Below are 12,448 nucleotides of genomic sequence, written 5' to 3' on the forward strand. Positions count from 1 at the left end.
CTCGAGGCCTCCAGAGAGCTTTAAGCTGCCAGACTCTCCAAGTTCAAAACATCTCAGAATGGCTCCTGAAACGCCTTCAGCTAGCAAGCTCCACTTACTTTTGTCTCTGTAGCACTTAAAAAAGACATGAAGTGTTCTACAGAAGTCAAAAAACAGTATCCAAACTAGAATTAAACAGGAAAAAAACAAAAAGAGCACAGACATTAGAAGTAATAGATAAATTTAATAGAAAGAAATTCCATCCATCCGTTTCCTGCCATTCTCCAGGCCACGGGATAGCACGTTAGTGAGACTTTAGCACGCCATTCCAGAGACCTGATCTGTCCACTGGGGTCTGCCCATAGCTGGGTGGGATTAAACAGCGACGAGGTAAATCCTCATCAGATTCTATTGTGAAATTTTCCCATGAAGGAAGCATCGAGCTGAGCTTCAGTTCACTGAAAAGACCAGATTAACTTTAGTATTTAGTTTGTATTTGCTGATAATGACGATCCTTTCTGTCCTGTTTCTGTCCTAAAGTGTTACTTCATTTGGTCTTTCTTCACAAACACGGCTGTCTTTGTCTTCAGAGGATCGTGTTACACAAGTTTTTGTAAAGACATGAAACAGAGAGAGAGAGAGCATCTCCTTGAGTCTGTTTTTTATCTGATCACTTCAACAATGTCAGACGTTCATGGTGTTTAAAAGGAGTTGGCTGCAGGCAATGGGGAAACCCCAACCTCCAGCTGCTGTTTTATCATCTTCATCTTCCTCAAGACGGCAGCTGAGACTCTGACCTGCAGCAGGCAGCAGGAGCCGCGCTTTGAGACTCCCAGCAGCTACCACAGCTCCACCTGCAGCCGAGAGATGTCCAGGACTTCTCTGAGGTCTGCTACGAGTGCATTGTGGGATGTCTTTCATTTTTTCTGAATGGATTTTTGTGTCTGGCTCATTCAGGACACGTCAGAGAAGGGAGACCCGCTCAGCTCGGGTTTTCACCAAGTCCATTTATTAATTATAAGTTAAAAAAGGAGAACAGAAGAAAACTGGGTGCTAACCTTTATCCAGACTTCACGTAGAGACGACTACAGCTCAATCAAACCAAATGAGCAATTGTAAACTGAGACAAATTGGTGCGATTGGGTCTTTTAGGAAACCAACATATTACTGTGGCCAGTGTCCATGTTTACCACTTAACTAGGCCTATGCAACAAATCTATAATGAAAAATCCAACTAAACAAAATCAGCAAATGTGAAGAACAACCACTTTTATGCACTGAGGAAGACGTAATGTCCCGGCCAATACGATACTTCAACCGCACGATCAACACAAAAATGCCACCGATGGGGCTTCAGACAGGATTTAGATAGAAAACAGTATTCCATGTACTTCATCTGCCTCACACCTGAGGCCAAATCTAAAGTCACCCTCAACCCAACAGAGCACACAGAGGAAACCTGCAGGCTCCACACAGAAAGACCTGAGCTGTACAAAGAAGACAAAACTAAAATTCAGCTGCCAGAAACACAGCTAACTTTCAGCGCCTTTGTTTTTTTTTTGGGGGGGGGGGGGGGTTTGCTGTTTGTTCCTGAAAGATTTAAATGCTTTGTCTGTCTGTCACCCTGCAGGAGGTGCCGCAGGAGGCTTACGGGGGCCGGGGCCAGTCTGCCGCTATGACTCCTGGGAAACCAAACCATGAGGAGATGAGTCTGAGTCAACAGGAGAGGCCGTCCAGTCTGCCAGTGAGTCCGAACACACAGCTGCTCTCTGCTGGTCAGGCACAAAGACCCCCAACCCTACACACACACACACACACATGCACAAAGTTCATCACACAAACCAACAACAAGCCAGAGTTTCCATTAGCAATGGACGATATAACCTCAGAATATTATCACAATATTCCACAGAGGGTTGTGATAATATTTCAGATAATATTGGAAAAAGCAGAATGTTGGTGAGTGCAGCTCACAGTCGAATGAAACAAGGACATTTTCCATCCTTCTGTCCCAGTGAGCAGCTGTCTCTGGGTCAAAGAGTGGATCAGTAACTGTAATAGTCCAGCGCTCCAGCGGTGCTCGGTGGGTCACTCATTACTAGCTGCTAGCATCTCCTACTTCTTGCTGCAATAGGCAACATAACAATATGATGTCACTATGTCATTAATATCATAATATGATACTTTAATAATAGCAGTAAAAATTAATACCAGTATTATTACGGATGCTCTGAATAGTTCCCATCACTGTTTGGTCAAACCATGCCAGAGTTCAAAGAGTAGAGTGATAGTCGTGGTCACCCTGGGTCATAAATCAGACTCATCCAGGTCTATGTGAGCTGTTTATGACTCACTCACAGCACCGCTGAATACTGAGTGGGCAAGATTTGGTCCAGGAGTAATGAGGTGGGCCTGATGTGGGTTACAGCCATTTTTTTTTATGGCCCAACACACCTGAAATTTATCCTGTGGGGCTGACACACTGATCCTCAGTCAGTACCACATCTACACCACAGAGTTCTTGTCCTGGTCTTTGACTGATGGCGGATCTGAAGGACAGCAGGATTCAGCCTAAAAAGCCGTTTAGTTTTTATGTTAAAGCTTCCTCGAACTCCTGCTGCAGAATAAACCAAACCCAACCTGAGGAGTTTTCTATCAAAAAGGCACGTTCCTGTATGGACGGGCAGTTTCTCAATCTGTCTGCACCACTTCTTAAAAAACTGATGAACCATCTGTGCCTCACTACACACAGACTCTGTGTTCAGTTAACTAATAATTAACTAATGTTAATGATTTTGGCTATAATAATCGAGTAGTGATGATCGGATATGGTGACAGCCCTACATCAGACTAAACAACCCTGATTCCAAAATGTTGTGTGTAGTGTAATGTAGTGTAGTGTACAGCGTGTCAGATTTTTCAGATTTGGGTTTTATATATAAAATATTATTATTGTAATAAAATAAATATTAATGATAATAATAAATGTTTAGTTTGAATGCAGTTCTAAGGCTGTGTTCTGTTGATCTGTGGAAAATTAAAGTTCTATTCATGAGGTTTGGAGGCCGAGGTCAGACAGTTTTCCTCCTGGTGGGTCGGCTTTCTTCAGTCCTGACTTCCTGTCCTGTTCTGATCCCGCAGGCTCGGTTTTAGCAGAATAAGAGCTGTTTGTTGTCAGGCTCATAGCTCGTGATTCAGCCTGCGTGACATATTGAACGCGTTTCATGCCCCCCCACTGTCCGCAGGCCGGCCTTGTTGTCGATAATGACGCCGTCCTCTTTTCTCCGAGTTGAAGCTCGCAGGTTTCACGCTCTGAGCGCCTGAGCCCCCCCGCCGCCTCGGCCTGTGTCGCTGCACCACTCAGAGACACACGACTGAAATAATGATGGCGACCTGCGACGGCTCTCGCAGGGAACCACCATTTACATTTAAAATAGGTTTAACCCCGAAAAGACTCGGCCCATTAGCAAGCCAGCACGTCTGCTGCTGGATGAGCACGAGTCAGTTCAGACTGATTTTATTCACCACATTTCACTTCAGGCTGAATCCTGAGTTACTACAGAGGTTAACTGCAAAACCAGTGGACGCAGAAGCAAGAAGATTAGAATCAAGAATACACACCATAGAAAATCAGGAAGATGATGATTAAAAAAACAGCAGAGACCATAAAATAATAAAAGTGTATGAAGCAGAAACACATATCTAAGCGTTTGAAGAGGATGGCGTGACAGCCAGGGCTCATTTTCATTTATATTTCTAAACTTTTTGGTCGCTGTAGTTGTTGGCTCTGCGTGTTTCTCCTGTTTGTACAGAGACGTGTGATCTCACCGTTGGACAAACTTTACCCAAATGAAAGAAACGATTTCACCTGTTTGTGAGGGTTTAGGGTTGTCACCTTCTCACAGTGCCCAGGTGTATTAAAGGTTTTCAATTTAACCATCATCACCACCTCTGTCTGCAGTATAAACAGAGAGATCTCAGTGGTCATGGGAACTTAAAACCCAGATTATAAATCCATCGAATCATATTATAATAATAAAAAGTTGGCGCTCAAATTTCTCTCGCACAGACGTCACCATGAGAGAATCTAGAACAACGGCACGGCTCATCGTCTTTAATTAAACTCATTATGAAACATCAGTGAGGCCAGAATGGAGCCTTGAGGAACACCAATGTGTGACTTTCAGTTCACGTCACACCTTCATCCCACTCGATGATTTCAGTCTGTTAATTTCACCACCTTCAGTTGCAGCTCTGCTTCAACCTCTCCACCCATCTCCATCATCTTCATCTCTGCCTTCGCCTCTTTCCTTCACGTTCGCTTGTCTTCCTCCCCTTCCTTCTCTCTCCTTCTCCTCTCTGTCTCTGTTGCTGTGCCTCATCACCCCTCTCTCTCTGTTTTCCTCCTTTTGAAGTCGTGGTGCTGATGCAGTTGCCATGGCGACTGCTGGTGGAAAGATGAGGGCTCTGTTGCAGGAGGAGAAAATCAGCAGAAATCAGCTGCACCCGAAGGCCTCGCAGACTCTTTAATAAGTTGACTTCAGTTCAGAGTCGGCGATGTTCAGTCCCAATGTTTCAGAGACAGAAATCCAAAATGTGTTTGTTTTTTGCTGACGGTTGCTCATTTTTCCGTGTCTGCTCAGTCTGAAATGAAGAAAAGAACGCTTGACGCCTGTAAATGGGTTTGACCTAGCAGCGAACAAGGACACGCCGCCCTAATTCTCGGAAAGGCATACGTGACAGAAACACTGACAGAGAAGAAGAGACGGGTCCACGTCTACAGATTTGTTTCTGCCATATAGCTTCACAGTTTTTAATCTTTTTTGCCGTTCAGACTCATGAACTGGTCCCTTTCTGTTTTAAAATGTTTAAACTTTTGAGTAGGACTGGGTCTTAATCCGATTTATTATCAACAATAAAAACATAACTTATAATCATCAATAAGTACTTAGATTTAAAAATGAAACCTGAGCTGCTCTAAAATTGATCACTGTAGATCAATCAGATGATTGGAGCGCACCTCTGCACGTTTCCATGTTTGACTCTTTCTGTTCTGGTGTGTGATCACATGACGCCGGCGGTGTTCATCGCTGTTTAATGGAGAACCTGTTTCAGGGAGGTGCTGTCTGTTAGAGGAGGAGGAGGAAGAAGGCTCGGTCCTGTTGGAGAAACAAAGGAGAAGCGTGTTGTTCTCTCTGCAGGAAAACTCCGAATGAGCGATGAGGTCGGAAAATTCTCTTCATCCAATCAGAGCCTGCGAGGCTTTAATGAAACGGTAATTACGGCCATAAATCACCGACCTGCAGCACGTCGCTCCGCGGCGGCTCCTTCACCTCCGCCTGCTCCTCCCTGTTCTTTCTCTCAGCCGCTCGGTGCTCTGCTTTTATTTCTGTTACTGATGTGTTTCTGCTTTAAAGTCCAGTCCTCTGTTTACTCTACGGACTCGGCCTCTCCTGATAAATTACATTTTCCACAAAGAACTGACATTTTTCCTCCAAGAACAAACAAAAACAGCCAGGCTGAATTTGAAACTGTGGAGATGTGGAGCACAGACAGTGGAGGAGTTGGCGTAGCCTTCACGTTTTAAGAAAAACTTAATGAAAGTCTGAAAACAGCAGAGCTGTGAGGCCAGATTGCATTTAAGACAACACAGTTCACCTGCTTTTAGCTGGCATGATTCGTGCTGATGGCAGCAAAAGTTTGTAATAAAAGACTGGGACTGATAATAAATCCTTATAAGAGGAAAAACCTTAAAATAGCTGTGCTATGACTATCCAGAGAGCCCAGCTGGCTTTGGGACACATCCAAAGGGGCTTTCTCAGGTGAGGGTGTCCAGTGTTAATGACCCAAACACACACACATCCACTACTCCAAATGAATCTCACTGTTGTGTTATTTGTGTGAATCTTAAAGCTCTCTGTTTGCTTCTGGCCTGCCGGCGAATACCTTAAAAAGATTGTGGTTTGATGGTTTTTATTGTGCGTCTGTTTCACATAAAAGGCTGTAACTACGTGAAAACTACACGATGGAGGATTTGAGTCGTTTACTGAGAAATGGTTACTGGATGTGCTTCACCTCAGCACTGAAATCTGTATAAAAAGACTAAACTGTGGCCTGACGGCGGTATCCCTGTGGTCCCAACTTCCCCGTAAATTTGAGTGTGACATCTCGACCTCCAACATTTAAGTTTAACCACGCTCACCACTCTGCGCCTGTCCGCTGAGCCCCAAGTGACTCTTTCGGTGGACTGAAATGAGGAGACTCGGCAGGTTTCCTGACCTCAACTACTTCACTAACGAGTAAAAAACTAAAACAAACTAAAACAGAGGAATTGGCCCTGGTGGAGGGTTTTCCTTTCCAGTTTTGGAAATCAAGTTTTTGCACAATAGTGAGCGTGAATGCTAACCACCTAGCATCCACCAGGTCTGCAGCAAACCAATTGTGGGCTCAGCCTGGATCGTACTCTGATGTGGAAACAGATGTGAACAACTGGGGTGTAACGTTCCTTCGTTGGTGTGCACATGAACCCTGGTTTTTACAGATGACAGCCGTTACATCGCTCTGAACCAATCAGACTCACAGATGCAGCCATTTGAATCTTTCCTCAGGGCTGTGTTTGGCTGTAGGTTCATGTTCAGCCTTTTTGATTTTTCCTCTTTTTAGTCAGCCAAACAGGAAAACTTGAATTCTTGGCGAGTAGCTCCTCCTTGTAGTTTTTGCAATTTTGTACACTAACGAGTGAATATTCAGGTTTTTTCCACCTCTGTACATGACTTACAGTCAGCTCTTGTTAATCAAAAACAGATGAAGTGCAGCTAGAAATCCATTTTCTCTGCACCAAGGTCCATGGTGACCTCTCTGTTCGAGGTTTGCCGTGACGTTCGCTCCTTCAGAAGCTGCAGACTCAGAGCAGTTTCCACTCAGCTGTGCTGCTTTGGGGTTAATGTGCTACAGCTGGGACATTTCCACCTCCTTGCCTTATTATGGCGTCTGCTGAAGGAGGCGTTTACGAGCCGGTGCCAAAGAGCGGTCAATGATCCTCCTGTGAGGGTGTTACTGATGTAATTTACCGAGCAGCAGCAGCTGTAATGATTTACCAGAAGATGAGTAAGAAATAAAACAGAAACCTAAAGTCCAACGTGCATCAGAACAGCTGCTAGTCGTGGTTGGTTCACTCAGTGCAGGTACTTATGAGTTTCTGTCAGTTTACTGTGTGGCAGGTTTTGTCGGAAAAGACTAAACTATGATCATAAATCACAGAAGTCAGCTGAGGTCGTGTCTTCAGTTTAAAGCACTCGGCCGTTTTCTGTCCTTAGACGTCACTCGCGTTGATGCAAACAGGTGAACAAGTGTGAAAAATGTCCAACACGTGTTTTATCATCTGCTGCTCCGTGCTGTCTTTCAGGACCTCTCCGGCTCCATCGATGATTTGCCCACTGGCACAGAGGCGGTGGTGAGTTCGGGGGGATCGGGCTCCGGCAGCGCTCAGGGCGACCAAGGGACTCCAGCCCGTTCTCCATTCTCCCCGCACGTCTCCCCTCGCCTCCCTCCGCCACCTCGCACCGGACCCTCTCCCTCCCCCTCCCCGTCCCCCGCTGCCTCTGGCAGCCAATCGCGATCCGGACCTCTTTCCCCCGCCACCAGCGGACCAGGTGGGAGCACAGTTATGAGTGTTATCACAAGGTCCTGTGATGCGTTTGATGTTCCTGTGGAGTAACAACTCTGTTTGTTTCAGGCTCTCAGATGCCCCCTCAGGTCTCAGGTCCTGGTCCAGATGTTGGTCCCCATTCCTCCCAGTCTGCCATGACTCAGGACAGAGGTACAAGTCACCAGTACAACTGAGTTATTGTAGATTAACCAATCATTTTAAATCTTTGTATGTGAGCGTCTGAGGTTAAACGAGGTTTAAGGTTCATGGTTTCTGAGTTTTTACAGTCTGTCATGTTAACTAAACTACTGCTAGGCTAACCCTGTCACTTCCCCCCACCACCTTTATCTTCATCTCCAGGTTTCCCATCCACCATGCAGCGCAGCACCTCTGGGTCTCAGTTTGGGCCCCAGCAGTCCTCTTCGTCCATGACCCCTCACCCAGGGCCGGGGGGGCCGATGCACCACAGCTCCTACCAGCAGGCCGGCCACTCCTATGGGCAGTACGGCCCTCCAGGTAGGTTAAATCACAAAAACACTTTGTTTTCTAACCTCTCACTGCATCTCTGATAACTTGTCTGGTCCTACTCAGGTAACTACCCGCGGCCCCCGCATTATGGCGGGCCGGGCCCGGGCACGGGCTCCAGCCTGGCCAACAGCCTGGGCTTGAACGCCAGCAGTCCCATGCACGGCCAGGGCCCGTCCACCCCAGCGGGCCGTGGTCCTGGCCCCGGGCCCGGTGTGGGTGGGCGGCCTTACCCTGCAGGAGGAGGCACATTGGCCCCCACCTCACCTAGCATGCCGCAGGCCACCGGGCAGGGCATGGGGCCCCCGGGACCCAACACCAGCTGTAAGCCACCTGAGGTTGTCCCCACCACCGGACCCGGTGCCAACTCATCATCAGCACCGTCTACAGCAGCCAATCAGAGCAGGTGAGTCGACCCACCGAGCTTTAGCTACAGGTCGGTGAGGTGGCCTGGTCCTCACAATCATCAGCAGCTTTTAAATATAAATCTGTGAAATGATGCTGTTAGTTCTTAATTCATCCTAACTTTTCTTATTGAGGGGTTAAAAACTAGGAGTCAGTTTAAATCTGCTCAAACCTCCCAGTGTGTCCGTGGAAAACTCCCAGAGGACGAAGCCGTCGCTCCTGTGGAGCCGACTGAACTGTGATGAAGCTTGTTTTTGATTTTTGGGCTCAGACTGATGAAAGTTTGTTCCTTCTCTCCCTCCATCCTCCTTCCATTTTTCCAGACCTCCCTTCGCTCGCTCACCCATCTACCACAGCCCATCCTGGCACACCGGTCGACCTGCCCTCTCTCCCACCCTCCACCCCTCCCACCCTCTTACCCACCCTCATCAGCACCACTCCCAGCAGCTCAGTGCCAGTGCTCAGCCCCAGCAGCCTGCTGTGCAGGCCCCCTCTGAGCATTATGGGTAGGTTTGTTAGCAGACAGCTGTGAGGGTCTGCTATAGCTCACAGAGGGTTAATGGCACGTTTTACTAACTACTTCTTCTGTGGTTCTGCTGGCTGCTGCTGCTGTTGCTGTTTTATACCCACAGCTGAAGCTAACAGTCACAACGTGTTTCAACTTTGTTTCAAGCTCTCTTAAAAACATCATCGTGTTCTTCTTCTACAATGCTTAAATGGTACCAGCGCCACCTGCTATTTATCCCACCAAGCAAATTTCTAATATAAAAACAGCAGTTTTAAACTGGACACTGGATTAATATTTGTGCTGGATGGAAACCTGCTTGGGGTCAGTGCTCTGACCTGCTAAGCCCTCAGCTCTGCTTCTCTGCTTCTTTGGCTCCTCTAACAACACAGTCCCAGCCTGTTCCACGCATTTGTAATGGTCATTTATCCTTTTTCCTCTCCAGGCAGGGCAGCTACCCGGGCATGACACCGCTGGGTGCAATGGGCCCTGGAGGTCCAGGAGGCCACGCAGGTCCTGGAGGTCCTTACAGTCAACAGCCAGGGAGTAACTCTGGGAGGATGACGCCACAGGGACCCCCCTACAGTGCCCCACCATCAGGTAGGAACGCAGACCTGAGCACCTGTCAGAGACTGGTTGGACGTTGCGGAGGTTATGAATTCTGATGTCTTGGTCTTTCAGGCCCCGTGATGATGCCAGCTGAAGGGATGGGTCCTCACGCAGATGCCAAGCAAAGGGTGGAGCTGAGCAAAGAGGGTGTTGGTCCTGCAGGAGAGCCCAAACCCAAGGTTTCTCTCTTTGGCTTTTTACTAACCAGTTACAGCAGCTGCTTGGCCATGGTGCTGGCTTTCTTCTCTGAGCACGCTCAGACAGACGCACGAGTGCCCAGTCTAACGTGAGAGCAGCTTAGCCTCTTCGTAACTGAAGTTCTTCTGATTTTACTACAGTTTAAGTCGGAAAAGTGAGTTTATTTGATGATGTCATTAAATTGCACCTGTCGCAGGTCCGATGCTAGCAAGTTAACTGCTGTTTTTTACACTGATGTGATGAAAACGGAAATAATCCGCAGAGAATTTGTAAAAAGTGATGAGCCCGTCTGAGCGTGTCGGGGACGGCAGGTCTGTGGGCGGTTCCTGTAGGAAGTGATCCAATGAACTGCTGAACCATCAGTGCCTTAAGCCCCGCCCAGTGCTGATGGTTGGCTCCTTGTGGACTCTAACATACTTACCAACCTGTCACGTGACAGTCAGCGGTATCCTTTAAAGAGTTTACCTTGAGAATGGTTATTTCACTGCATCTCTGAGCCTCTCTGTCGGTCTGTATGTGTGGACGGCCTTTAAGGCTTACTGCCGTGAAGGTGAAGGCTGTGTGGCAGCAGATGCTGAGCTGACGCTAACGTGCAAACGGGATCTATTTATGTTTGTGAGAATGAAGCTGGGGGTAGGAGAGCAATTCCCCCAAGTTTCACCCTTCCTCTCGGGCGGTTCTCTTCATCATGGCTGACAGCACTGATCAGTTTACTCCTAGCAGCATGCCACTCATTACACCTGAACCCATCTTTGCTTCATCAGCTGGTTTGGAAGAGTAACAGAAACCCAAAATAACCAACACGAGGCGGAGAGCGGCGCTCTCTCTTCTCTTGTCTGTTTCTTCTTGTTTTCCTCACTCGGCTTAGCAGCTGCAAAGTTTCTCCTCCTCCTCACTGCTCTCTCCGACTCTCCTCACCTCGTTATCTAACAGCGAAGTGTCGGCCTTGATCACAGCCGCCGCCGAGCTGTTTGTGGCAGTCGGGGTTACGCGAGGAGGTTCAGGTGACGAGCGGAGGCTGCTTTGTTTGCAGGAGAGTCTCAACAGCTTGGCTTCCTCATTAGACGCCGCTGCCGCTAATTTTTCCCAGTTTGCGCTTCATGCGGAAGCGGTTTGACACTCCACAAGTTAGGTGATGTTTTTTTATGTCAACTGTCAGAGAAACCTCAAAATAGATGTGAGAAAACGAGGAAAGTGAAGCGAGTCGTCTGCTCTTGTTTCCTCGATAACGAGAGGAAACCCGATCGGCGTAAACCGTCACCACCTACAGGAGACGGCTTCATCAGCGTGAGCATTTATTGAATCTGTGTTGAGTGACATTTTATACAGGAAGGGTTTTATGCTTGATGAGCACTGACAGGTGGAGAGAGCTGCTAAAAGTCACGTTTCACTGAAATGAGAACGTACAGGATGATGACAAGAGACGCCGGAACAACTCTGCTTACAAACGTGCTGCTTTTTTTGCGCGTTTCCCTGATTTGTCCTCGGGGGCCACCGTACCAGGCTATGTGGTTATTTTAGCAAAGGCTTCACATCCAGAGCAGCACACACCGAAAACCAAGGAGAACCAACCACACAAGTGTGTGTCTTCACTCCTTTCCTGTCGTCTCTAACAAAGACACACACACACACACACACACACACACACTTCAGTGTTCGCTGTAATTAACCAGAGAGCAGCGGCTGGTTCTCTGCAGTTAACCAGCTGTTGGCAGACATGTTGTTTCTGCTGTCAGCTAACTGCAGGTGCTCCAACCTAGACTGCTGCCGGCTGTGAGAATGAAAACCTGAAGAAGAAACAACTCCTTCTGATATGTGTGTGTGTGTGTGTTTGTGTTGTATCACAGGACAACTACAGCTCACAGTGTGTGTCCCAGCCCCCCACCCCCTGCCCCATGTCCCCCAGCTCGGCCAGCCTGTCGTCCTGTCACGGCGAGGACAGCGATGGCATCAGCAGCCCCGCCTGGCTCAGGACGCCGAGCAGCCCGGTAAGCAGCGCAACGCACAAACACAACAACAGTTTGCACTAATTACATCGACACTTCCTGCTGCTCGTGGATGAAAAACCTCTGACTCCGGATCCCGTCACCTGCAGACGGTTTTTTTCAGACACAAACTGCGTGACGTGAATCCGCGTGGTTCAGATGTTATTTTGTGTCCGTTTCTTTATCATTCATTGAGTTCATTTGCTTAATTTCATGAAATGTAGCATGTGAGCAACAAAAGAAACAGGCCTGAGGGGTGGGGCAGTTGGTAGTTATATTAAAAGTCACAGAAGATCGTTCTGTGGTTAATGTTCACGTCTGAACGGGCTGCAGGTGATGTCACAGTCATGCAGGCGTCCACCTCATCTGGACTTCCTGTTTTTTGACCTGTTTCTGGAGATCTGAGGTTTTCGTAGCAACAAGCTGAGGATTGAGGTGCTTCTCCCTCCACTCCAGCGACTGCTGCCATGTTGACCTCTTGGACTCTGATTCAGAGTTTCTGCTGGATGTTTATTAGTAACGTGGACAGATCTGTCTCAGTGGTTTTAAAGTGCCGCTCATGACTGACGTGCTGGAAACTGTCACCTGTAGACA

At 47.7% G+C, this 12,448-nt stretch overlaps 1 protein-coding gene across 2 annotated transcripts in view; it reads left to right on the forward strand.

Annotated features, from left to right (window-relative positions):
* arid1b (AT-rich interactive domain 1B) overlaps positions 1 to 12,448 on the forward strand; it is a 34,226-nt gene that overhangs the window by 13,777 nt on the left and 8,001 nt on the right. The window contains exons 4-12 of one of the 2 annotated variants that reach the window (XM_063496309.1): positions 1,610 to 1,723; positions 7,385 to 7,631; positions 7,715 to 7,798; positions 7,988 to 8,143; positions 8,219 to 8,558; positions 8,881 to 9,063; positions 9,508 to 9,662; positions 9,744 to 9,850; positions 11,717 to 11,857. In XM_063496309.1, the coding sequence (XP_063352379.1) occupies positions 1,610 to 1,723; positions 7,385 to 7,631; positions 7,715 to 7,798; positions 7,988 to 8,143; positions 8,219 to 8,558; positions 8,881 to 9,063; positions 9,508 to 9,662; positions 9,744 to 9,850; positions 11,717 to 11,857 (1,527 nt within the window). The remainder of the gene's footprint in view (positions 1 to 1,609; positions 1,724 to 7,384; positions 7,632 to 7,714; positions 7,799 to 7,987; positions 8,144 to 8,218; positions 8,559 to 8,880; positions 9,064 to 9,507; positions 9,663 to 9,743; positions 9,851 to 11,716; positions 11,858 to 12,448) is intronic. The other variant, XM_063496310.1, reaches the window with a different exon arrangement.

The sequence above is a fragment of the Pelmatolapia mariae genome, linkage group LG15, assembly GCF_036321145.2.
Source record: "Pelmatolapia mariae isolate MD_Pm_ZW linkage group LG15, Pm_UMD_F_2, whole genome shotgun sequence".
NCBI classification, from domain to species: Eukaryota; Metazoa; Chordata; class Actinopteri; order Cichliformes; family Cichlidae; genus Pelmatolapia; species Pelmatolapia mariae.